This window comes from Oncorhynchus keta, chromosome 28 (genome assembly GCF_023373465.1).
Source record: "Oncorhynchus keta strain PuntledgeMale-10-30-2019 chromosome 28, Oket_V2, whole genome shotgun sequence".
In the NCBI taxonomy this organism is placed as follows: Eukaryota; Metazoa; Chordata; class Actinopteri; order Salmoniformes; family Salmonidae; genus Oncorhynchus; species Oncorhynchus keta.
Window position 1 is genome coordinate 66,930,676 of NC_068448.1, and position 26,115 is coordinate 66,956,790.

At 42.9% G+C, this 26,115-nt stretch overlaps 1 protein-coding gene across 2 annotated transcripts in view; it reads right to left on the reverse strand.

The window, feature by feature from the left end:
- boc (BOC cell adhesion associated, oncogene regulated) overlaps nt 1-26,115 on the reverse strand; it is a 114,666-nt gene that overhangs the window by 3,974 nt on the left and 84,577 nt on the right. For both annotated transcript variants that reach the window (XM_052483693.1, XM_052483694.1), the window contains 10 exons: nt 22,520-22,801; nt 10,179-10,325; nt 8,321-8,464; nt 6,957-7,250; nt 4,240-4,784; nt 3,905-4,070; nt 3,735-3,803; nt 3,167-3,379; nt 2,726-2,904; nt 2,290-2,512 (listed from right to left, as the gene is read on the reverse strand). In XM_052483693.1, coding sequence (XP_052339653.1) covers nt 2,290-2,512; nt 2,726-2,904; nt 3,167-3,379; nt 3,735-3,803; nt 3,905-4,070; nt 4,240-4,784; nt 6,957-7,250; nt 8,321-8,464; nt 10,179-10,325; nt 22,520-22,801 — 2,262 coding nt within the window. The remainder of the gene's footprint in view (nt 1-2,289; nt 2,513-2,725; nt 2,905-3,166; nt 3,380-3,734; nt 3,804-3,904; nt 4,071-4,239; nt 4,785-6,956; nt 7,251-8,320; nt 8,465-10,178; nt 10,326-22,519; nt 22,802-26,115) is intronic.

The window sequence follows — 26,115 nt, forward strand, 5'->3', positions numbered from 1 at the left end:
GCTAAATGACTAAAATGTTAATATAAATGTAAGTCTCTCTGCTAAATGACTAAAATGTAAATATAAATGTAAGTCTCTCTGCTAAATGACTAAATGTTAATTTAAATGTAAGTCTCTGCTTAATGACTGAAATGTATATATAAATGTAAGTCTCTCTGCTAAATGACTAAAATGTAAATATAAATGTAAGTCTCTCTGCGAAATTACTAAATGTTAATATAAATGTAAGTCTCTGCTTAATGACTAAAATGTATATATAAATGTAAGTCTCTCTGCTAAATGACTAAAATGTAAATATAAATGTAAGTCTCTCTGCTAAATGACTAAATGTTAATTTAAATGTAAGTCTCTCTGCGAAATGACTAAATGTTAATATAAATGTAAGTCTCTCTGCTAAATGACTAAAATGTATATATAAATGTAAGTCTCTCTGCTAAATGACTAAAATGTTAATATAAATGTAAGTCTCTCTGCTAAATGACTAAATGTTAATTTAAATGTAAGTCTCTCTGCTAAATGACTAAAATGTAAATATAAATGTAAGTCTCTACTAAATGACTAAAATGTAAATATAAATGTAAGTCTCTCTGCTAAATGACTCAAATGTTAATATAAATGTAAGTCTCTCTGCGAAATGACTAAATGTTAATATAAATATAAGTCTCTCTGCTAAATGACTAAAATGTAAATATAAATGTAAGTCTCTACTAAATGACTAAATGTTAATATAAATGTAAGTCTCTCTGCTAAATGAGTAAATGTTCATTTAAATGTAAGTCTCTCTGCGAAATGACTAAATGTTAATATAAATGTAAGTCTCTCTGCTAAATGACTAAAATTTATATATAAATGTAAGTCACTCTGCTAAATGACTAAATGTTAATATAAATGTAAGTCTCTCTGCTAAATGACTAAAATGTAAATATAAATGTAAGTCTCTACTAAATGACTAAAATGTAAATATAAATGTAAGTCTCTCTGCTAAATGACTCAAATGTTAATATAAATGTAAGTCTCTCTGCGAAATGACTAAATGTTAATATAAATGTAAGTCTCTGCTAAATGACTAAAATGTATATATAAATGTAAGTCTCTCTGCGAAATGACTAAATGTTAATATAAATGTAAGTCTCTCTGCTAAATGACTAAATGTTAATATAAATGTAAGTCTCTACTAAATGACTAAATGTTAATATAAATGTAAGTCTCTCTGCTAAATGACTCAAATGTTAATATAAATGTAAGTCTCTCTGCGAAATGACTAAATGTTAATATAAATGTAAGTCTCTCTGCTAAATGACTAAAATGTAAATATAAATGTAAGTCTCTCTGCTAAATGACTCAAATGTTAATATAAATGTAAGTCTCTCTGCGAAATGACTAAATGTTAATATAAATGTAAGTCTCTCTGCTAAATGACTAAAATGTATATATAAATGTAAGTCTCTGCTAGATGACTAAATGTTCATATAAATGTAAGTCTCTCTGCTAAATGACTAAAATGTAAATATAAATGTAAGTCTCTCTACTAAATGACTAAAATGTTAATATACATGTAAGTCTCTCTGCTAAATGACTAAATGTTCATATAAATGTAAGTCTCTGCTTAATGACTAAAATGTATATATAGGTCTCTCTGCTAAATGACTAAAATGTTAATGTAAATATAAGTCTCTCTGCTAAATGACTAAATGTTAATATAAATGTAAGTCTCTCTACTAAATGACTAAAATGTTAATATAAATGTAAGTCTCTCTGCGAAATGACTAAATGTTAATATAAATGTAAGTCTCTCTGCTAAATGACTAAAATGTATATATAAATGTAAGTCTCTGCTAGATGACTAAATGTTCATATAAATGTAAGTCTCTCTGCTAAATGACTAAAATGTAAATATAAATGTAAGTCTCTCTACTAAATGACTAAAATGTTAATATACATGTAAGTCTCTCTGCTAAATGACTAAATGTTCATATAAATGTAAGTCTCTGCTTAATGACTAAAATGTATATATAGGTCTCTCTGCTAAATGACTAAAATGTTAATGTAAATATAAGTCTCTCTGCTAAATGACTAAATGTTAATATAAATGTAAGTCTCTCTACTAAATGACTAAAATGTTAATATAAATGTAAGTCTCTCTGCTAAATGACTAAATGTTAATATAAATGTAAGTCTCTCTACTAAATGACTAAATGTTAATATAAATGTAAGTCTCTCTGCTAAATGACTAAAATGTTAATATAACTGTAAGCGTGTGTCACCAAGATGACAATGAGATCTGCTCACCTTTAGTTTCTAAGATAACCACGTTGCCAAACTCGCTCTCTCCCCCCTCGTTGAAGCTCTGCATCTTGATGTCGTAGGCCGTCTCAGGCTGCAGGTCAGTGATGGAGTGCCAGTAACGGTCACCCTCCACCACGTCCTTCTTATAGTCACTGTCGTTGTCACTGTCTGTCGGCCGGTAGAAGATGTAGAAACCATAGACAGGGGTGTTGTTGACGGCAGTGTACTGTGGAGAGAAAGAATATGAACGGTTTAATGTTAGCATAACAACAGTAACAAGAGTTATAGCCATACTTATATCACGATAACACACACACACACACACACACACACACACACACACACACACACACACACACACACACACACACACACACACACACACACACACACACACACACACACACACACACACACACACACACACAGTTCCACTCACCGTCCATTTCAGGATGATGGTGGTCTCGTTGATAGCTTCATTATAAGTGATGTAGGGTCCGTCTACAGGGCGTTCGTTGGGCCTGCCACCCCCCACCACCGTGTAGGCCTTAGAGGGGGCACTGGGGGGGCTGGCGCCAATCACATTTACCGCCAACACACGGAACTTATAGGACATGCCTACAGGGAAACAGAAAGCCCACGCGGGTTAAACGAACTAAACACCAGTTACACAGCCTCTCTGTTTCTCCATTCACACTAATGGTTACCATCTGGTCACCATGTTGATTACAGTCATTATTAAAATAGCTAGGATTATGATGATGACTGATAGTGTAATGTCCATGATAATGACAGTCATGCTAATGATGATGATGCCATTTGTCATAATGAGGAATAACGTTGTGATGGGAACGACGATGATGATGGTGATGAAGCTCACCTTTCTCCAGGCCAGTGATCTCCACAGACAGTCGCTGGGGGGGGATGTTAGTGACGGCCTCCTCCCACTCCCCACCTCCCTTCCCCTTCAGCTTCTTAAACTCCACTCTGAAAGACTGGATGGGGAAACCACGGTTACCGCGGGGGATCCATGTCACGTATGCAGATGTCTCAGTCGCCATGGAGATGGTGGGCTTATCAGGGGCCTCAGGAGCTGTGGGAAAGTGATAGCGGTTAAACGGACATCAAATCTAATATTGTTCCCATATTAAGGCACACAAGGACAGACACTCTCAGAAACACAAAAGCCCAAACATGAACAGACACGAACAGGTACAATAACAAACTTACTAAGACTTACTGTGAGCTCATCCTTGAGTGTTAAAAGTGAAAGAGAGATCAAGACAGGTCACATGTTAGTACAGAGTAGAAAGGTGAGGGGGGTTAACAGATAGTCAAACAGCTTGATAAGGGCTCGGACAGGATGTTAGAGATCTAACTGTGTGTCATCTATGGAACAACCACACTGGTTAGTTAGAGTGACAGTAGGTGAGGGGCAGGGGACTTACGAGAGAGGCGAGGTGATGGTACTGGAGGAGTTTTAGGGAGCTCGTTCTGACCTCCTGGACCCCTACGACCTGTTGGCACGGGGTAAAAAAAGAGTGTTTGCAAAAAGACACAAATACGGTAGTGGGATATATGATAATCATTGTGATGATAGATAAATGAATGGATGTACCTTTGCCTGTCCTGAAGGTCATCATGGCGGGTTGTCCCAGGCCAGCACAGTTCTTAGCAGACATCTCTACCTCGTACAGACTGGCTGGCTGCAGCTTGGCCAGGGTCAGCTTGTGGAGAAACCCAGAGATACTGCTGCTGGTCCACTCACCTGGAGGGTCCTCTATCTGTGTGTGTGTGTGTGTGTGTGTGTGAGAGAGAGAAAGATCAGTCAGTGTGTGAGGATGATGTGAGAATGAGTTATGTCTGTAGTTGTAGACAAATATCAATCTACACTGAATGAGTGTAACATTGTGTGTAGAATACGTGTGTGTCCATGAGTTAACTAGCCTGTACCTTTCTGTACTTGACGATGTACTCCATCACAGGAGAGCCTCCATCGTGGCGAGGTTTCCAGGTCAGATCATAGAAGTCAGCCTTGACGGTCCTGGGCTGGCTGAGGATGACAGGGGCCTCTGCCACAGAGATCTGCCCAGTCAGCTCAGAGCAGTCCAGGGTCAGCACGCTACCCGTGGCCCCGTGCTTCACTGGGACCTGCTCCCGCAGCACCTTGTCTGGGCTCAGTGGACGCAGGATGGAGGGCAGCTTCCCTGACCGAGACGGAACACCGGTTGGTAGGGTGACCAGCCTGGCGGCAGCCTGCGAGCTGCCCACACCGTTCTCAGCCATGCACTGGTACAAGCCGTTGTCCTGCGGGCCCACGTTGATGACACGCAGCACGCGGGCAGACAGGCGGTGGCGTGGTGACGAGGCCAGGGGGCGGGCGTTGTGGAGCCACACCACAGAGGGGGTGGGTTTACCCCTGGCCAGGCAGCTGAAGCGCACACTCTCCCCCCACGACACCTCCTGCTGCTGGAGCTCTATGGTTACCTGGGGAGGCTCTGCAGAGAGAGAATGGAGAGGGAGAGTTAGTCTGTGTGTGTGTCAGTGAGCGAGTACACTGTAAGGTAATGTCTAGCATATAAGCTTGAGTAATGGTTGATTGTGAGTGATGGTTGGTTGTGAGGGAGTGAGCTTGATTAAGTATGTCTGTATCGGTGTGCGTGCCAGCATGTGTATGTATGTGTGTGTGTGTGGGGCTGTGCCGTGCGGAGACAGGCCAGTCAGTTGATGGTTGGCTGGTCGTGACAAGCCAGAGCTCATTAACGCTACAGCAGCACACACTTTAATTAGGGGCTGCTGCTGAGAGGAGACTCACTGGAAAAACAGTCATCCATAACTGAGTCCTGCTCTATAAAGTCCTCCACACACACTCTGAAATAACCCTCTATACTATATATATACACCAACAGGGCTCTGCCAACCACACACACACACACACACACACACACACACACACACACACACACACACACACACACACACACACACACACACTTCTCTCGCTCCACCAAACGTGAGTCAGTCTAATCATCAAGTCTATGATGCAGACAAAACCCGAAAATCCCATAATATGGAGCAACTCCATAAGTTTCAAATCCTTTCAGAACTCTTAATTTTGTACCCATCATACAGGAGTGTTAGCACAGTGTTTCTCCAACCTCTCCCCCGGGACTTCCAGCCGTTCCATGTGTTTCATCTATTCCACAGCTAGCACACCTGATTCAACTTGTCAACTAATCATCAAGCCCTTGACTAGGTGAACCAGGTGAGCTAGTTTAGAGTTAAAACAAAATGGTGAAATGTCTGTCGGTCACCGAGGAGAAGTTAGAAGACCACTGTTTTAGAGGAACAGAAACATACATAACACCTCATCCTAGTATCATCCTACTGAACCCATATCATCCTACTGAACCCCTCCTAGTATCCTCCTACTGAACCCCTCCTAGTATTATCCTACTCAACCCATCCTAGTATCATCCTACTGAACCCATATCATCCTACTGAACCCATATCATCCTACTGAACCCATATCATCCTACTGAACCCAACCTAGTATCATCCTACTGAACCCATATCATCCTACTGAACCCAACCTAGTATCATCCTACTGAACCCCTCCTAGTATCCTCCTACTGAACCCCTCCTAGTATTATCCTACTCAACCCATCCTAGTATCATCCTACTGAACCCATATCATCCTACTGAACCCAACCTAGTATCATCCTACTGAACCCATATCATCCTACTGAACCCAACCAAGTATCATCCTACTGAACCCCTCCAAGTATCCTCCTACTGAACCCCTCCTAGTATTATCCTACTCAACCCATCCTAGTATCATCCTACTGAACCCATATCAGCCTACTGAACCCAACCTAGTATCATCCTACTGAACCCAACCTAGTATCATCCTACTGAACCCAACCTAGTATCATCCTACTGAACCCATATCAGCCTACTGAACCCAACCTAGTATCATCCTACTGAACCCAACCTAGTATCATCCTACTGAACCCAACCTAGTATCATCCTACTGAACCCCTCCAAGTATCATCCTACTCAACCCCTCCTAGTATCATCCTACTCAACCCATCCTAGGAGCATCCTACTGAACCCATATCATCCTGCTGAACCCCTCCTAGTATTATCCTACTGAACCCCTCCTAGTATCCTCCTACTGAACCCCTCCTAGTATTATCCTACTGAACCCCTCCTAGTATCCTCCTACTGAACCCATATCATCTTACTGAACCCCTCCTAGTATTATCCTACTGAACCCCTCCTAGTATCCTCCTACTGACCCCCTCCTAGTATCCTCCTACTGAACCCATATCATCTTACTGAACCCCTCCTAGTATTATCCTACTCAACCCATCCTAGTATCATCCTACTGAACCCATATCATCCTACTGAACCCATATCATCCTACTGAACCCCTCCTAGTATTATCCTACTCAACCCCTCCTAGTATCATCCTACTGAACCCCTCCTAATATCATCCTACTCAACCCCTCCTAGTACCATCCTACTGAACCCATCCTAGGAGCATCCTACTGAACCCATATCATCCTACTGAACCCCTCCTAGTATTATCCTACTCAACCCATAAGTGAGGACCAAAGTTTGGGGATATATATATTTTTTTACACTCACAGGTTGGCACTACTCACCGAACACCTGCACGTCGTAGAGCACAGTAGCGGCGCTCTCTGATCCGATGCCGTTGTCAGCGTGACACTTGTACGTCCCTGAGTCGCCCTCGCCCGCCGCGTCGATCAGCAGGTTGCTGAGCAGGAAGCGCGTGTTGTTATGGAAACGCAGGTCCTGACCGTCCTTGGCCCATGTAACCTGCGGGGTCGGGATGCCGCTGGCCACACACTCCAGGACCAGACGCTGTCCCTTAGTAACCATGATGGTGCGAGACACTGGGGGGTAGATGATACGGGCCGCCTCCGACGTCGAACCTAGAGAGAGAGATGGAAGGAGGGGGAGAGGAACTGTGTTTATGCAATGGGTTGTTTTTCAGTAAAGCATCTCACTGGCCTTGTTATAATCTTATTAAGAGGTATTTGAAAGTTACAAATCACATTACTTAGAAATAAATCAAATTAGCTAATAAAATGACTCAATTTGCCTGGGGGGTTTCTAAGCTAACATATGGAATTGTTTTAAAATGGTCATACCAAGGATCATTTATCTATTTGATTTAGAATGTTAAGACCTCTTAAGGTGTCACATTTATTTATTTATTATTATAGGATGAAACATTTAATTTGGACTTAATGCTATTAGCCAATAGAAACACACTGTATAGCAGATTCAGTACATGGAGCCACAGATAGTAAGAGATTGTTCTTTAGTGTCTGTCTTATATCTTAGAGATAAAAGACAGATCAGGAAATCATATATATATTTTTACATGTATTTATCCCCTTATTTTAGGTACTAAACTATTTCAATATACAGTACCAGTCAAAAGTTTGGGCACAGTTACTAAGGGTTTTTCTTTATTTTTACTATTTTCTACATTATAGAATAATAGTGGCGACATCAAAACTATGTAGGCCAAGAATTAAATGATCTAAATGACTGTCAATTAGACATTTACAGAGGTAGGTGTGTATGCTGTATCTTTGACGCTATCATGTTCATGGTCAGTGTTTAGTCGTGTTTGGTCAGTGTTTGGTCGTGTTTGGTCAGTGTTTGGTCAGTGTTTAGTCAGTGTTTAGTCGTGTTTGGTCAGTGTTTGGTCGTGTTTGGTCAGTGTTTGGTCAGTGTTTGGTCAGTGTTTGGTCAGTGTTTGGTCAGTGTTTGGTCAGTGTTTGGTCGTGTTTGGTCAGTGTTTGGTCGTGTTTGGTCGTGTTTGGTCAGTGTTTGGTCATGTTTGGTCAGTGTTTGGTCAGTGTTTGGTCGTGTTTGGTCAGTGTTTGGTCAGTGTTTGGTCGTGTTTGGTCGTGTTTGGTCGTGTTTGGTCAGTGTTTGGTCGTGTTTGGTCAGTGTTTGGTCAGTGTTTGGTCATGATGCGCTCACTCACGGCGTATGCGCAGGCGGTCAGTCGAGGTGGAGGTCTTGACCTCCTGTGTGACAGGGTTGTAAGCAGCACACTTGTAGGGCCCCTCGTCGTCCAGAGTGGCGTTGGCTATCTGCAGGTTCCCTGATGGCATGATCAGGTAGTTCCCTGTTGACACAGACAGACAGTAGGTGGCTTTAATCATCGAGACTGGGCTGGCTGGGTATTGGTACTGGTACTGGTCATTAGAACTGATCCAAGAGACAATTCTGTGGTTGTTATCCTTGGGCATGGACATGTATATAATATAAAATAGTTTTTAAAGTTCCAGATCAGTTTTTTTAGGAAAGATAGTAAGTTGAGTAACCTGAGCAGGCTTTAGCATTAGGCCTACGACAGTCTCTTTCAACAGCAGAGTGCACTGTTAGCACCAGCCACATGGATGTTAGCACCAGCCACATGGAGGTTAGCACCAGCCACATGGATGTTAGCACCAGCCACATGGAGGTTAGCACCAGCCACATGGAGGTTAGCACCAGCCACATGGAGGTTAGCACCAGCCACATGGAGGTTAGCACCAGCCACATGGAGGTTAGCACCAGCCACATGGATGTTAGCACCAGCCACATGGAGGTTAGCACCAGCCACATGGAGGTTAGCACCAGCCACATGGAGGTTTGCACCAGCCACATGGATGTTAGCACCAGCCACATGGATGTTAGCACCAGCCACATGGAGGTTAGCACCAGCCACATGGAGGTTAGCACCAGCCACATGGAGGTTAGCACCAGCCACATGGATGTTAGCACCAGCCACATGGATGTTAGCACCAGCCACATGGAGGTTAGCACCAGCCACATGGATGTTAGCACCAGCCACATGGAGGTTAGCACCAGCCACATGGATGTTAGCACCAGCCACATGGATGTTAGCACCAACCACATGGAGGTTAGCACCAGCCACATGGAGGCGCCCTGGAGTTTTACTGAGAGCCAGTGAACTCTCCTCAATGTGGTTTTAATTTCCCACTCTCTGATAAGCCACACAGCCCTGCCTACAGCCCTACATACAGCCCTACCTACAGCCCAACCTACAGCCCCACATACAGCCCTTACATACAGCCGTACCTACAGCCCTACCTATAGCCCCACATACAGCCCTACCTACAGCCCTACATACAGCCCCACATACAGCCCTACCTACAGCCCTACATACAGCCCTACCTACAGCCCAACATACAGCCCCACATACAGCCCCACATACAGCCCTACCTACAGCCCCACATACAGCCCTACCTACAGCCCTACATACAGCCTTACCTACAGCCCAACATACAGCCCTACCTACAGCCCCACATACAGCCCTACCTACAGCCCCACATACAGCCCTACTTATAGCCCTACATACAGCTTCCAGCAATCTATATACCAGCCACAGAGGAGTGGGGATTTTTTCTCAAAGAGCTCAAGAAATAAATGGTTGCAAAACAAACAAGAGTATTCCCATGTTTCAACATTCCCCAGATAGAGCTGCCTTATCTGCAGTTTTATGATGGGCCAGATAGCAGGATAGATACAGCATTCCAGGAATCCAGGGAAAGAGATAGTAAAAGAGCGAGAGAGAAATTACTAATGAGAAGGACAGAGAAAGAAAGAGGGGGGAGCGAAAGAGAAAGAATGACAGAGAGAGAGAAATTACTAATGAGAAGGACAGAGAAAGAAAGAGGGGGGAGCGAAAGAGAAAGAATGACAGAGAGAGAGAAAGTACTAATGACAATATCAGAGAGAGTAAGAGGAGAGAGAGCGAGAAAGTGAGAGAGAGGGATAGAATGCTAATTGAGAGGTAGAGAACATAGGCCTGTAACAGAATGATAGATCCATACCTTTGGAGGTCTCGAGCCACTCCTGTTTGACACTGTAGCGAACCTGTGCCTTGGGCTGGCTCTCAGGGAGGTGACACTGGATCACAGCCGTGTTCCCCTCATCCACCTCAATGTCCTGCTGGTTGTCTTGCTCAAAGTCTCGCAGCTCTGAGGTACACAGAGAGAGAGAGAGAGAGGAGGTCAGGACAGACATTAATACACACAGATACTGGGGCGGCAGGGTAGCCTAGTGGTTAGAGCGTAACCGGAAGGTTGCAAGTTCAAACCCCCGAGCTGACATGGTACAAATCTGTCGTTCTGCCCCTGAACAGGCAGTTAACCCACTGTTCCTAGGCCGTCATTGTAAATAAGAATTTGTTCTTAACTGACTTGCCTGGTTAAATACAAATACAGTCTGCACAAAACAGACACTGGGCTGACCCCTGACCTCTCACCCGCCTCCGAGGGGGCTACATCGGCTGGGCCAGGGTTAGAGGTGCCTCTAGAGTTTCAAGGAAAGAACAACCAGCGTGGATTGGGAGGAAATAGCATTGCTAGACTTTAGAACATGAAGTGGGGGAGTAGAGTAAAGGGGGGGGTAGAGAGAGAGAGGGGGAAGAGAGAGAGAGTAGAGAGAGAGGGAGTAGAGAGAGAGGGGGTAGAGAGAGAGGGGGGAGAGTAGAGAGCGAGAGAGACAAATAAGGTAGAGAAAGAACGTTTAAAAAGAAAGTGAGAGAGAAAAAGAGAGAACCCAAAAGACAGAGGGGGAAAGGGGGAACATTCAACATAACAAATGATCAGAGCTGTAGTGTGTCCTGGAGGCAGGGAGTCCATCAGTGAAATGAAACACAAATACAACTCCCTAACCTAATTAAATGTCTACCAGTCTCTGTTGATTTATTATGTTTCACAAAGATGGCGGCACTCCATTATTTTCAGAGGTGCACGGCTGGTTGTTATTCTAAGACTGCTCAACTCTTTGGCAAAACAGACGTAACCAAGCCACTCATACACAGTGAACTGACTAGACAACCAGATACCGTTATATACATTTCTAAGTAGATGCTTTGAAGTGTATATTCACTTTTGATGCTGAACATACCAACTTTACCATGGGTGACAGACAGTGTGGGAGGTTTTTCATATCTGATCTATTCCCCCTGCAGGCAGTGTGGGCTGTCTGGGGAAGTTTTAATGGGAGAGGGGAGCTACAGGGGTTGGCCTTGACAGGTGCCCCCCACCTCCATCCGACCTGCTACCAACCCCTATACCAAGAGATATGAGAAACACAAGACATGTCATGCTGGGTAGTGTGTGTGTGTGTGTGTGTGTGTGTGTGTGTGTGTGTGTGTGTGTGTGTGTGTGTGTGTGTGTGGACAAGGGGGTGGAGTCTCGAAGAGACACTGTGTGATGCTCCATTTGCTAAATCAATCAGGCCCTGTTTTTACAGCTACCCCCTCCCTCCTTCCCTACTCCCCCTCCCTCCCTCCCTACTCCCCCTCCCTACTCCCCCTCCCTCCCTCCCTCCCTACTCCCCCTCTTCCCCACCCTTGCATTCTTCCACTGAAAAGCCCCCTATGTGCCTCTCAGGTGTGTGACAGAAAGAAAAAAATACAAAGAAAGAGAAACAACTATATAGGAATAACTGTTGAACAACTATATGGGAATAACTGTAGAACAACTATATAGGAATAACTGTCAAACAACTATATAGGAATAACTGTCAAACAACTATATAGGAATAACTGTAGAGCAACTATATAGGAATAACTGTAGAACAACTATATAGGAATAACTGTAGAACAACTATATAGGGATAACTGTAGAACAACTATATAGGAATAACTGTCGAACGACTATATGGGAATAACTGTTGAACAACTATATAGGAATAACTGTTGAACAACTATATGGGAATAACTGTAGAACAACTATATAGGAATAACTGTCAAACAACTATATAGGAATAACTGTTGAACAACTATATAGGAATAACTGTTGAACAACTATATGGGAATAACTGTAAAACAACTATATAGGAATAACTGTCAAACAACTATATAGGAATAACTGTCGAACAACTATATAGGGATAACTGTAGAACAACTATATAGGAATAACTGTCGAACAACTATATAGGAATAACTGTCGAACGACTATATGGGAATAACTGTTGAACAACTATATAGGAATAACTGTTGAACAACTATATGGGAATAACTGTTGAACAACTATATGGGAATAACTGTAGAACAACTATATAGGAATAACTGTCGAACGACTATATAGGAATAACTGTCGAACGACTATATGGGAATAACTGTTGAACAACTATATAGGAATAACTGTTGAACAACTATATGGGAATAACTGTAGAACAACTATATAGGAATAACTGTCAAACAACTATATAGGAATAACTGTCAAACAACTATATAGGAATAACTGTCGAACAACTATATAGGAATAAATACAGAACAACTATATAGGAATAACTATAGAACAACTATATATGAATAACTGTATAACAACTATACAGGAATAACTGTAGAACAACTATATAGGAATAACTGTAGAACAACTATATAGGAATAACTGTAGAACAACTATATAGGGATAACTGTCGAACAACTATATAGGAATAAATACAGAACAACTATATAGGAATAACTATAGAACAACTATATATGAATAACTGTATAACAACTATACAGGAATAACTGTAGAACAACTATATAGGAATAACTGTAGAACAACTATATAGGAATAACTGTAGAACAACTATATAGGGATAACTGTAGAACAACTATATAGGAATAACTGTCAAACAACTATATAGGAATAACTACAGAACAACTATATAGGAATAACTGTAGAGCAACTATATAGGGATAACTGTCGAACAACTATATAGGAATAACTATAGAGCAACTATATAGGGATAACTGTCAAACAACTATATAGGAATAACTACAGAACAACTATATAGGAATAACTGTAGAGCAACTATATAGGGATAACTGTCGAACAACTATATAGGAATAACTATAGAGCAACTATATAGGGATAACTGTCAAACAACTATATAGGAATAACTATAGAGCAACTATATAGGGATAACTGTCGAACAACTATATAGGAATAACTACAGAACAACTATATAGGAATAACTGTAGAACAACTATATAGGAATAACTGTAGAACAACTATATAGGAATAACTGTAGAACAACTATATAGGAATAACTGTAGAACAACTATATAGGGATAACTGTAGAGCAACTATATATGTGTTGGTGCGTGACCATAAGGTGGGTTGGTGGTCAGTGTCAGAGAGAATGTGTGTGAGTGCAGTCTCAGCACAGTCATCATTTGTTTAGGTTAAGTGTGTTCACATGTATGTATGTTTGTTTGGGTGTGTGTGTGTGTGTGTGTGTGTGTGTGTGTGTGTGTATGTGTCTGTGATCCTCCTGTATATGTACACACATGTGTGTGTGTTCCCGTATGCGTGTGCATGTGTACTGCTGTCCCTGTGTGAGTGAGATGCTGGTCAAGCAGGATGAATGGTATTTATAAAGTGGAGCTGGACTGCTCCAGGATTACTTGGCAATGCCAGTTTAAATACTTTAAGACAGACTTCACATACATCATCTCCATGTGCAGGGGGGGTAGTGACTAGTAGAGATACAGATGTTTTATTTTATTGTATTTAACTGCAACACTACATAAAGAGACACCACCACAACACTACATGAAGAGAGACACCACCACAACACTACCTAAAGAGAGACACCACCACAACACTACATAAAGAGAGACACCACCACAACACTACATAAAGAGAGACACCACCACAACACTACATAAAGAGAGACACCACCACAACACTACATAAAGAGAGACACCACCACAACACTACCTAAAGAGAGACACCACCACAACACTACATAAAGAGAGACACCACCACAACACTACCTAAAGAGAGACACCACCACAACACTACATAAAGAGAGACACCACCACAACACTACCTAAAGAGAGACACCACCACAACACTACATAAAGAGAGACACCACCACAACACTGCATAAAGAGACACCACCACAACACTACATAAAGAGAGACACCACCACAACACTACATAAAGAGAGACACCACCACAACACTACATAAAGAGAGACACAACCACAACACTACATAAATAGACACCACCACAACACTACATAAATAGACACCACCACAACACTACATAAATAGACACCACCACAACACTACATAAATACACACCACCACAACACTACATAAAGAGAGACACCACCACAACACTACATAAAGAGAGACACCACAACACTACATAAAGAGACACCACAACACTACATAAATAGACACCACCACAACACTACATAAAGAGAGACACCACCACAACACTACATAAAGAGAGACACCACCACAACACTACATAAAGAGAGACACCACAACACTACATAAAGAGACACCACCACAACACTACATAAAGAGACACCACCACAACACTACATAAAGAGAGACACCACCACAACACTGCATAAAGAGACACCACAACACTACATAAAGAGAGACACCACCACAACATTACATAAAGAGAGACACCACCACAACACTACATAAAGAGAGACACCACCACAACACTACATAAAGAGAGACACCACCACAACACTACATAAAAAGAGACACCACCACAACACTGCATAAAGAGAGACACCATCACAACACTACATAAAGAGAGACACCACAACACTACATAAAGAGAGACACCACAACACTACATAAAGAGACACCACCACAACACTACATAAAGAGACACCACCACAACACTACATAAAGAGACACCATCACAACACTACATAAAGAGAGACACCACCACAACACTACATAAAGAGAGACACCACAACACTACATAAAGAGAGACACCACAACACTACATAAAGAGACACCACCACAACACTACATAGAGACACCACCACAACACTACATAAAGAGAGACACCACCACAACACTACATAAAGAGAGACACCACAACACTACATAAAGAGACACCACAACACTACATAAAGAGAGACACCACCACAACACTACATAAAGAGAGACACCACCACAACACTACATAAAGAGAGACACCACCACAACACTACATAAAGAGAGACACCACAACACTACATAAAGAGAGACACCACAACACTACATAAAGAGACACCACCACAACACTACATAGAGACACCACCACAACACTACATAAAGAGAGACACCACCACAACACTACATAAAGAGAGACACCACCACAACACTACATAAAGAGAGACACCACCACAACACTACATAAAGAGACACCACAACACTACATAAAGAGAGACACCACCACAACACTACATAAAGAGAGACACCACAACACTACATAAAGAGAGACACCACAACACTACATAAAGAGACACCACCACAACACTACATAAAGAGAGACACCACCACAACACTACATAAAGAGAGACACCACCACAACACTACATAAAGAGAGACACCACCACAACACTACATAAAGAGAGACACCACAACACTACATAAAGAGACACCACCACAACACTACATAAAGAGACACCACCACAACACTACATAAAGAGACACCACCACAACACTACATAAAGAGAGACACCACCACAACACTGCATAAAGAGACACCACCACAACACTACATAAAGAGACACCACCACAACACTACATAAAGAGACACCACCACAACACTACATAAAGAGACACCACCACAACACTACATAAAGAGACACCACCACAACACTGCATAAAGAGACACCACCACAACACTACATAAAGAGACACCACCACAACACTACATAAAGAGACACCACCACAACACTACATAAAGAGAGACACCACCACAACACTACATAAAGAGACACCATCACAACACTACATAAAGAGACACCACCACAACACTACATAAAGAGAGACACCACCACAACACTACATAAAGAGAGACACCACCACAACACTACATAAAGAGACACCACAACACGATACAAAGAGACACCACCACAACACTACATAAAGAGACACCACAACACTACATAAAGAGACACCACAACACTACATAAAGAGACACCACAACACTACACAAAGAGAGAGCTAAGACAACAACACAGCATGGCTGTGTGTTCTAGGGACCCGTCCCTGTGTGTTCTAGGGACCCGTCCGTATGTCTGTTAGGAGGAGGTTGGTTGTCTACTAAGGAATTCAAACAGGGAGTTTTACATAATGTGAAAACAGCTTGGTTCCAGTGGGAGAGAGCTCAGAAAGACTCTTCAGAGTGAGATAGCAGGACACCAAACACACACCAGGAGGAAGAGCTATGGACTGCAAGGATGGAGCCATGAGACAATGTTTTCCTTCCTACACACACACACACACACACACACACACACACACACACACACACACACACACACACACACACACACACACACACACACACACACACACACAAAGACAGAGTCTGTCTGTCTGGCTCCACAAGAACATACATCATTATGACTCACACTATACACATTAATCAATGACAATCAATGACATGTAATGCCCCACACACACACACACACACAAACACATAGTTGCACATGCACACACACACAAACACAAACACGCAGAGACACACTGATATACACTTATATACACTGCCTTAAATTCAACAATGAGAATGAGAACAAATAAAAGAATGGAGGGAACAAGAGAAAGTGAGAAGGGAGTGAGAGAATGAGAGGATGAAGAGAGACAGAATGAAAGAGAGAGAGAGAATGTAAGGAGGGTGAGTGAGGTGAGAGAGGTAGACTGTGACATCATGTCTCATCTTGTGAGGGGATTCTGTCTCAACTGGCCTAAAAACACCTCCTGTTTCTCAACAGCTACACTACACTCTAAAAACACCTCCTGTTTCTCAACAGCTACACTACACTCTAAAAACACCTCCTGTTTCTCAACAGCTACACTACACTCTAAAAACACCTCATGTTTCTCAACACAGCTACACTACACTAAAACACCTCCTGTTTCTCAACACAGCTACACTACACTAAAACACCTCCTGTTTCTCAACAGCTACACTACACTCTAAAACACCTCCTGTTTCTCAACAGCTACACTACACTCTAAAACACCTCCTGTTTCTCAACACAGCTACACTACACTCTAAAACACCTCCTGTTTCTCAACACAGCTACACTACACTCTAAAACACCTCCTGTTTCTCAACAGCTACACTACACTAAAACACCTCCTGTTTCTCAACACAGCTACACTACACTCTAAAACACCTCCTGTTTCTCAACACAGCTACACTACACTCTAAAACACCTCCTGTTTCTCAACACAGCTACACTACACTCTAAAACACCTCCTGTTTCTCAACACAGCTACACTACACTCTAAAACACCTCCTGTTTCTCAACAGCTACACTACACTCTAAACCACCTCCTGTTTCTCAACACAGCTACACTACACTAAAACACCTCCTGTTTCTCAACACAGCTACCCTACACTCTAAAACACCCCCTGTTTCTCAACACAGCTACACTACACTCTAAAACACCTCCTGTTTCTCAACACAGCTACACTACACTCTAAAGACACTACACAACCTCTAAAAACACTACACACACTGTCTAAAAACACTACACACTGTCTAAAATCACTACACACACGCTCTCTCTAAAAACACTACACACACACTCTGTAAAAACACTACACACACACACTCTGTAAAAACACTACACACACACTCTGTAAAAACACTACACACACTCTCTCTAAAAACACTACACACACACACACTCTCTCTAAAAACACTACACTCTCTCTACAAACACTACGCACACTCTAAAAACACAATACAGTCTCTGTAAAAACACTACACACACTTTAAAAACACTACACACCCTCTAAAGACACACACTCTAAAAACACTACACCCACACACTCTGTAAAACACTACACATACACACTCTCACTAAAACACTACACACACACACTCTGTAAAACACTACACCCACACACTCTGTAAAACACTACACCCACACACTCTGTAAAACACTACACCCACACACTCTGTAAAACACTACACACTCACTCTCTAAAAACACTACACACACACACTCTAAAAACACTACACACACACACACTCTCTCTAAAAACACTACACACACACTCTCTAAAAACACTACAAACACACACTCTCTAACACTACACACACACACTCTCTCTCTACCTACAAACACTACACACAATACAGTCTCTGTAAAAACACTACACACCCTCTAAAAACACCACACACACTTTAAAAAGCACTACACACCCTCTCAAGACACTACACCCACACACTATGTAAAACACTACACACACACACACACTATCTCTAAAACACTACACACACACACTCTGTAAAACACTACACACTCACTCTCTAAAAACACTACACACACACACTCTAAAAACACTACACACACACACACTCTCTCTAAAAACACTACACACACACTCTAAAAACACTACACAAACACACATTCTCTAACAATACACACACACACTCTCTAAAAACACTACACACACAGTCACACACTTTCAAAATACCAGAGACAACCTCACAAAACATCACACACAGATACAAACACAGGCCTAACACACAACCATCACACACCCTCACAAAAAAGCAGCCCTCTCCCTACATTACAGAGCCATAACTCCCCCGTTAGAGGAATGTGGTGTGGTGGGGAGAGGGGAGGTGGGGAGCACTGAGATATAACAGACCTAGAGACTGTGTCCAAGATGTCCAACCTTTGTTTTCAATGTAATCTACTCACGTTCGCGTATGGCGATTCATGGACCGTCTATATTTTCGGGTTGCTCCCGGTTTACATGTTTTTTTATTTCACCTTTATTTAACCAGGTAGGCTAGTTGAGAACAAGTTCTCATTTGCAACTGCAACCTGGCCAAGATAAAGCAGAGCAGTGTGACACAGACAACAACACAGAGTTACACATGGAGTAAACAATAAACAAGCCAATAACACAATAAACAAGTCAATGACACAGTAGAAAAAATAAAGTCTATATACAGTGTGTGCAAAAGGCATGAGGAGGTAGGCAATAAATAGGCCAATAGGAGCGAACAGTTACAATTTAGCAGATTAACACTGGAGTGATAAATGAGCAGATGGTGATGTGCAAGTAGAGATACTGATGTGCAGAAGAGCAGAAAAGGAAATCAAATAAAAACAGTATGGAGATGAGGTAGGTAGATTGGGTGGGCAATTTACAGATGGACTATGTACAACTGCAGCGATCGGTTAGCTGTTCAGATAGTTCATGTTTAAAGTTGGTGAGGGAAATAAAAGTCTCCAACTTTCAGCGATTTTTGCAGTTCGTTCCAGTCACTGGCAGCAGAAAACTGGAAGGAAAGGCGGCCACATGAGGTGTTGGCTTTGGGGATGATCAGTGAGATATACCTGCTGGAAAGTGTGCTACGGGTGGGTGTTGTTATCATGACCAGTGAACTGGGGCGGCAGGGTAGCCTAGTGGTTAGAGCGTTGGACTAGTAACTGAAAGGTTGCAAGTTCGAATCCCCAAGCTGACAAGGTACACTGTCGTTCTGCCCCTGAACAGGCAGTTAACCCACTGTTCCTAGGCCGTCATTGAAAATAAGAATTTGTTCTTAACTGACTTGCCTAGTAAAATAAAGGTTAAATAAAAATTTAAAAACTGAGATAAGGCGGAGCTTTACCTAGCATAGACTTATAGATGCCATGGGTCTGGCGACGAATATGTAGCGAGGGCCGGACGACTAGAGCATACAGGTCGCAGTGGTGGGTGGTATACGGTGATATGGTAACAAAACGGATGGCACTGTGATAGACTGCATCCAGTTTGCTGAGTAGAGTGTTGAAAGCTATTTTGTAGACAACATCGCCGAAGTCGAGGATCGGTAAGATAGTTAGTTTTACTAGGGTAAGTTTGGCGGTGTGAGTGAAGGAGGCTTTGTTGTGAAATAGAAAGACGATTCTGGATTAGATTTTTGATTGGAGATGTTTAATATGAGTCTGGAAGGAGAGTTTACAGTCTAACCAGACACCTAGGTATTTATAGTTGTCCACATATTCTAGGTCGGAACCGTCCAGGGTGGTGATGCTAGTCGGGCAGGCGGGTGCAGGCAGCGATCGGTTGAAAAGCATACATTTGGTTTTACTAGCGTTTAAGAGCAGTTGGAGGCCACGGAAGGAGTGTTGTATGGCATTGAAGCTTGTTTGGAGGTTAGTTAGCACAGTGTCCAAGGAAGGGCCAGAAGTATACAGAATGGTGTCGTCTGCGTAGAGGTGGATCAGGGAATCGCCCGCAGCAAGAGCGACATCATTGATATATACAGAGAAAAGAGTCGGCCCGAGAATTGAACCCTGTGGTACCCCCATAGAGACTGCCAGAGGTCCAGAGAACATGCCCTCCGATTTGACACACTGAACTCTGTCTGCAAAGTAGTTGGTGAACCAGGCTAGGCAGTCATTAGAAAAACCAAGGCTATTGAGTCTGCCGATAAGATTACTGTGATTGACAGAGTCGAAAGCCTTGGCCAGGTCGATGAAGACGGCTGCACAGTACTGTCTTTTATCGATGGCGGTTATGATATCGTTTACCTTTCAAGAGGGGGATGACCGCAGCAGCTTTCCAATCTTTAGGGATCTTGGACGATACGAAAGAGAGGTTGAACAGGCTGGTAATAGGGGTTGCAACAATGGCGGCGGATAGTTTTAGAAAGAGATTGGACATGGCAGACATTGGATGAATATAACATTTTAATATCTTCGACGATTCAATGGATGCTTTGTGCACAGAGGTGATGACTAAAGTGTCTTATTACGATTTTTTTTAAATATCGGACTTCTCCATGTCTTTCTGGGCCGGGCGTCAGTTAAACTGCAGTACCGAAGCAGGCCTATAGGAACAGTCAAAACCGTGCTTCTAGACCAGAACCCTGGCCCCTTGTTGGAGAGGTTGTGTCCTGCGGAGCTGGGGAGAAGAGTTGAGAGCCAGGGAGGAGGTCCCATTCACAACGACCCCAGGGTCTCCTTCCCTCCCCTGGCCACCTGGCTTCAGGGTCACATTACACTGCTCCAGGCAGACCCCCTCTCAGTCCCCTGACAGACACTACCACTTCTCTACCATTATAGTACCACTACACACCACTAGATTACCACGCACTACACTACTACACTACACACCACTAGTTGGCCAAGCACTACACCTCTACACTACTACACCACACTACTATTCTACTACACTACTACACCACACTACTATTCTACTACACTACTACACCACACTACTACACCACACTACTATTCTACCACACCACACTACTATTCTACTACACCACACTACTATTCTACTACACCACACTACTATTCTACTACACTACTACACCACACTACTACACCACAATACTATTCTACTACACTACTACACCACTACTACACCACACTACTATTCTACTACACCACACTACTATTCTACTACACTACACTACTATTCTACTACACTACCACACTACTACACCACACTACTATTCTACTACCCTACCACACTACTATCCTACCACACTACTACACTACCACACCACACTACCATTCTACTACACTACCACACTACTACACTACCATACTACTACACCACACTACTATTCTCCTACACTACCACACTACTACACTACCACACTACACTGCTATTCTACTACACTACCACACTACTACACCACACTACTACACCACACTACTATTCTACTACACTACTACACCACACTACTATTGTACTACACCACACTACTACACTACCACACTACTATTCTACCACACTACCACACTACCACACTACTATTATACTACACTACCACACTACTACACCACACTACTATTCTACTACACTACCACACTACTACACTACACTACTATTCTACTACACTACCACACTACTATTCTACTACACTACCACACTACTACACTACACAGCATTATTATTCCCGTCTCCCCACTATGGAGTCAGATGACACTACCATACAAAGGTCTTGCTGACTAATCTACATCTACACACTAAACAACACAATGTTGTATTATGACTGATTGCTTGTAAGATACATGATATGCTCACTGTGATAATTGAAAGTGACGCTGTTTTTCCTAAAATGAAAATGAATGAAGAGAAAATGAAGAGAAAAAACACTTACAGAACACTACCAGACTCACTCACTATTCAAATGAACCAGAAATGCATAAACAGCTACTCACTGGCAGCGGTGACGTTGGCCGGCACACTGGCCAGTCCCCCTGCATTGGTGCTGGCCACACACTGGTACCTGCCCAGGGTGAGGTTGGTGAGGGCTGGGATGAGCAGCGTGCCAGGCTCCAGTACCACCCCCAGGTCCCCACCAGCCCCGGCAACCAGCTCACGCCCGTTCAGCCGCCAGCTGATGTTGGCCGAGGGGGGTCGGGCGCTGCACCTCAGGGTCACGCTACCACCTAACTTCTGCACCACCGACAGAGGCTCCTCTGTGAACACTGCCACTTCATCTGGGAGGAGAGAGGGATGGGAGAGAGGGAGAGATAGGAGAGAGGGAGGGGAGGGAGAGATGGGAGAGAGGGAGAGATAGGAGAGAGGGAGGGATGGGAGAGAGGGAGAGATAGGAGAGAGGGAGGGATGGGAGAGAGGGAGAAATAGGAGAGAGGGAGAAATAGGAGAGAGGGAGGGATGGGAGAGAGGGAGGGATGGGAGAGAGGGAGGGATAGGAGAGAGGGAGGGATGGGAGAGAGGGATGCATGGGAGAGAGGGAGAGATGGGAGAGAGGGAGGGATGGGAGAGATAGGAGAGAGGGAGGGATGGGAGAGATAGGAGAGATGGGAGAGATAGGAGAGAGGGAGAGATAGGAGAGAGGGAGGGAGGGATGGGAGAGAAGGAGAGATAGGAGAGAGGGAGAGATAGGAGAGAGGGAGGGATGGGAGAGAGGGAGGGATAGGAGAGAGGGAGGGATAGGAGAGAGGGAGGGATGGAATGGGAGAGAGGGAGGGGAGAGATAGGAGAGAGAGGGAAGAGATGGGAGAGAGATGGAGGGATGGGAGAGAGATGGAGGGATGGGTGAGAGAGGTAGGGGTGGGAGAGAGAGGGAGGGGAGAGATTGATAGGAGAGAGAGGGAGGGGAGAGAGTGGTAGGGGTGTGAGAGAGAGGGATGGAAGAGAGGGATGGGAGAGAGAGGGAGGGGAGAGAGAGGGATGGCAGGGAGGGAGGGATGGGGGAGAGGGATGGTGGATAGAGAGGGAGGGATGGGAGAGAGGGATGGTGGATAGAGGGAGGGATGGGAGAGGGGGAGTGATAAGTCCCACTGTCATACACATATTTAAGACAAACTGTGAAGATAGCTTATTCTCCTTCCACCCACATAGAATTGAATCCTTACTTTTGATGTGTGCAAAACAACTTGGTGTAAACCTCCATCGTTAATAACACATTAGTTGAGATAGATCCCTGTTATCACAGACATCCCAGTATCTCTATGACTATCCCAGGTTCCCTGTTATCTCAGACATGTTATTATCTCTATGACTATCCCTGGTTCCCTGTTATCTCAGACATGTTATTATCTCTATGACTATCCCTGGTTCCCTGTTATCTCAGACATCCCAGTATCTCTATGACTATCCCTGGTTCCCTGTTATCTCAGACATCCCAGTATCTCTATGACTATCCCTGGTTCCCTGTTATCTCAGACATGTTATTATCTCTATGACTATCCCTGGTTCCCTGTTATCTCAGACATGTTATTATCTCTATGACTATCCCTGGTTCCCTGTTATCTCAGACATGTTATTATCTCTATGACTATCCCTGGTTCCCTGTTATCTCAGACATCCCAGTATCTCTATGACTATCCCTGGTTCCCTGTTATCTCAGACATGTTATTATCTATATGACTATCCCTGGTTCCCTGTTATCTCAGACATGTTATTATCTCTATGACTATCCCTGGTCCCCTGTTATCTCAGACATGTTATTATCTCTATGACTATCCCTGGTTCCCTGTTATCTCAGACATGTTATTATCTCTATGACTATCCCTGGTCCCCTGTTATCTCAGACATGTTATTATCTATATGACTATCCCTGGTTCCCTGTTATCTCAGACATGTTATTATCTATATGACTATCCCTGGTTCCCTGTTATCTCAGACATGTTATTATCTCTATGACTATCCCTGGTTCACTGTTATCTCAGACATCCCAGTATCTCTATGACTATCCCTGGTTCCCTGTTATCTCAGACATGTTATTATCTCTATGACTATCCCTGGTTCCCTGTTATCTCAGACATGTTATTATCTCTATGACTATCCCTGGTTCCCTGTTATGTCAGACATGTTATTATCTCTATGACTATCTCTGGTTCACTGTTATCTCAGACATGTTATTATCTCTATGACTATCCCTGGTTCACTGTTATCTCAGACATGTTATTATCTCTATGACTATCCCTGGTTCCCTGTTATCTCAGACATGTTATTATCTCTATGACTATCCCTGGTTCCCTGTTATCTCAGACATCCCAGTATCTCTATGACTATCCCTGGTTCCCTGTTATCTCAGACATGTTATTATCTCTATGACTATCCCTGGTTCCCTGTTATCTCAGACATGTTATTATCTCTATGACTATCCCTGGTTCCCTGTTATCTCAGACATGTTATTATCTCTATGACTATCCCTGGTTCCCTGTTATCTCAGACATGTTATTATCTCTATGACTATCCCTGGTTCCCTGTTATCTCAGACATGTTATTATCTCTATGACTATCCCTGGTTCCCTGTTATCTCAGACATCCCAGTATCTCTATGTCTATCCCTGGTTCCCTGTTATCTCAGACATCCCAGTATCTCTATGACTATCCCTGGTTCCCTGTTATCTCAGACATGTTATTATCTCTATGACTATCCCTGGTTCCCTGTTATCTCAGACATGTTATTATCTCTATGACTATCCCTGGTTCCCTGTTATCTCAGACATGTTATTATCTCTATGACTATCCCTGGTCCCCTGTTATCTCAGACATGTTATTATCTATATGACTATCCCTGGTTCCCTGTTATCTCAGACATGTTATTATCTATATGACTATCCCTGGTTCCCTGTTATCTCAGACATGTTATTATCTCTATGACTATCCCTGGTTCACTGTTATCTCAGACATCCCAGTATCTCTATGACTATCCCTGGTTCCCTGTTATCTCAGACATGTTATTATCTCTATGACTATCCCTGGTTCCCTGTTATCTCAGACATGTTATTATCTCTATGACTATCCCTGGTTCCCTGTTATGTCAGACATGTTATTATCTCTATGACTATCTCTGGTTCACTGTTATCTCAGACATGTTATTATCTCTATGACTATCCCTGGTTCACTGTTATCTCAGACATGTTATTATCTCTATGACTATCCCTGGTTCCCTGTTATCTCAGACATGTTATTATCTCTATGACTATCCCTGGTTCCCTGTTATCTCAGACATCCCAGTATCTCTATGACTATCCCTGGTTCCCTGTTATCTCAGACATGTTATTATCTCTATGACTATCCCTGGTTCCCTGTTATCTCAGACATGTTATTATCTCTATGACTATCCCTGGTTCCCTGTTATCTCAGACATGTTATTATCTCTATGACTATCCCTGGTTCCCTGTTATCTCAGACATGTTATTATCTCTATGACTATCCCTGGTTCCCTGTTATCTCAGACATGTTATTATCTCTATGACTATCCCTGGTTCCCTGTTATCTCTATGACTATCCCTGGTTCCCTGTTATCTCAGACATCCCAGTATCTCTATGACTA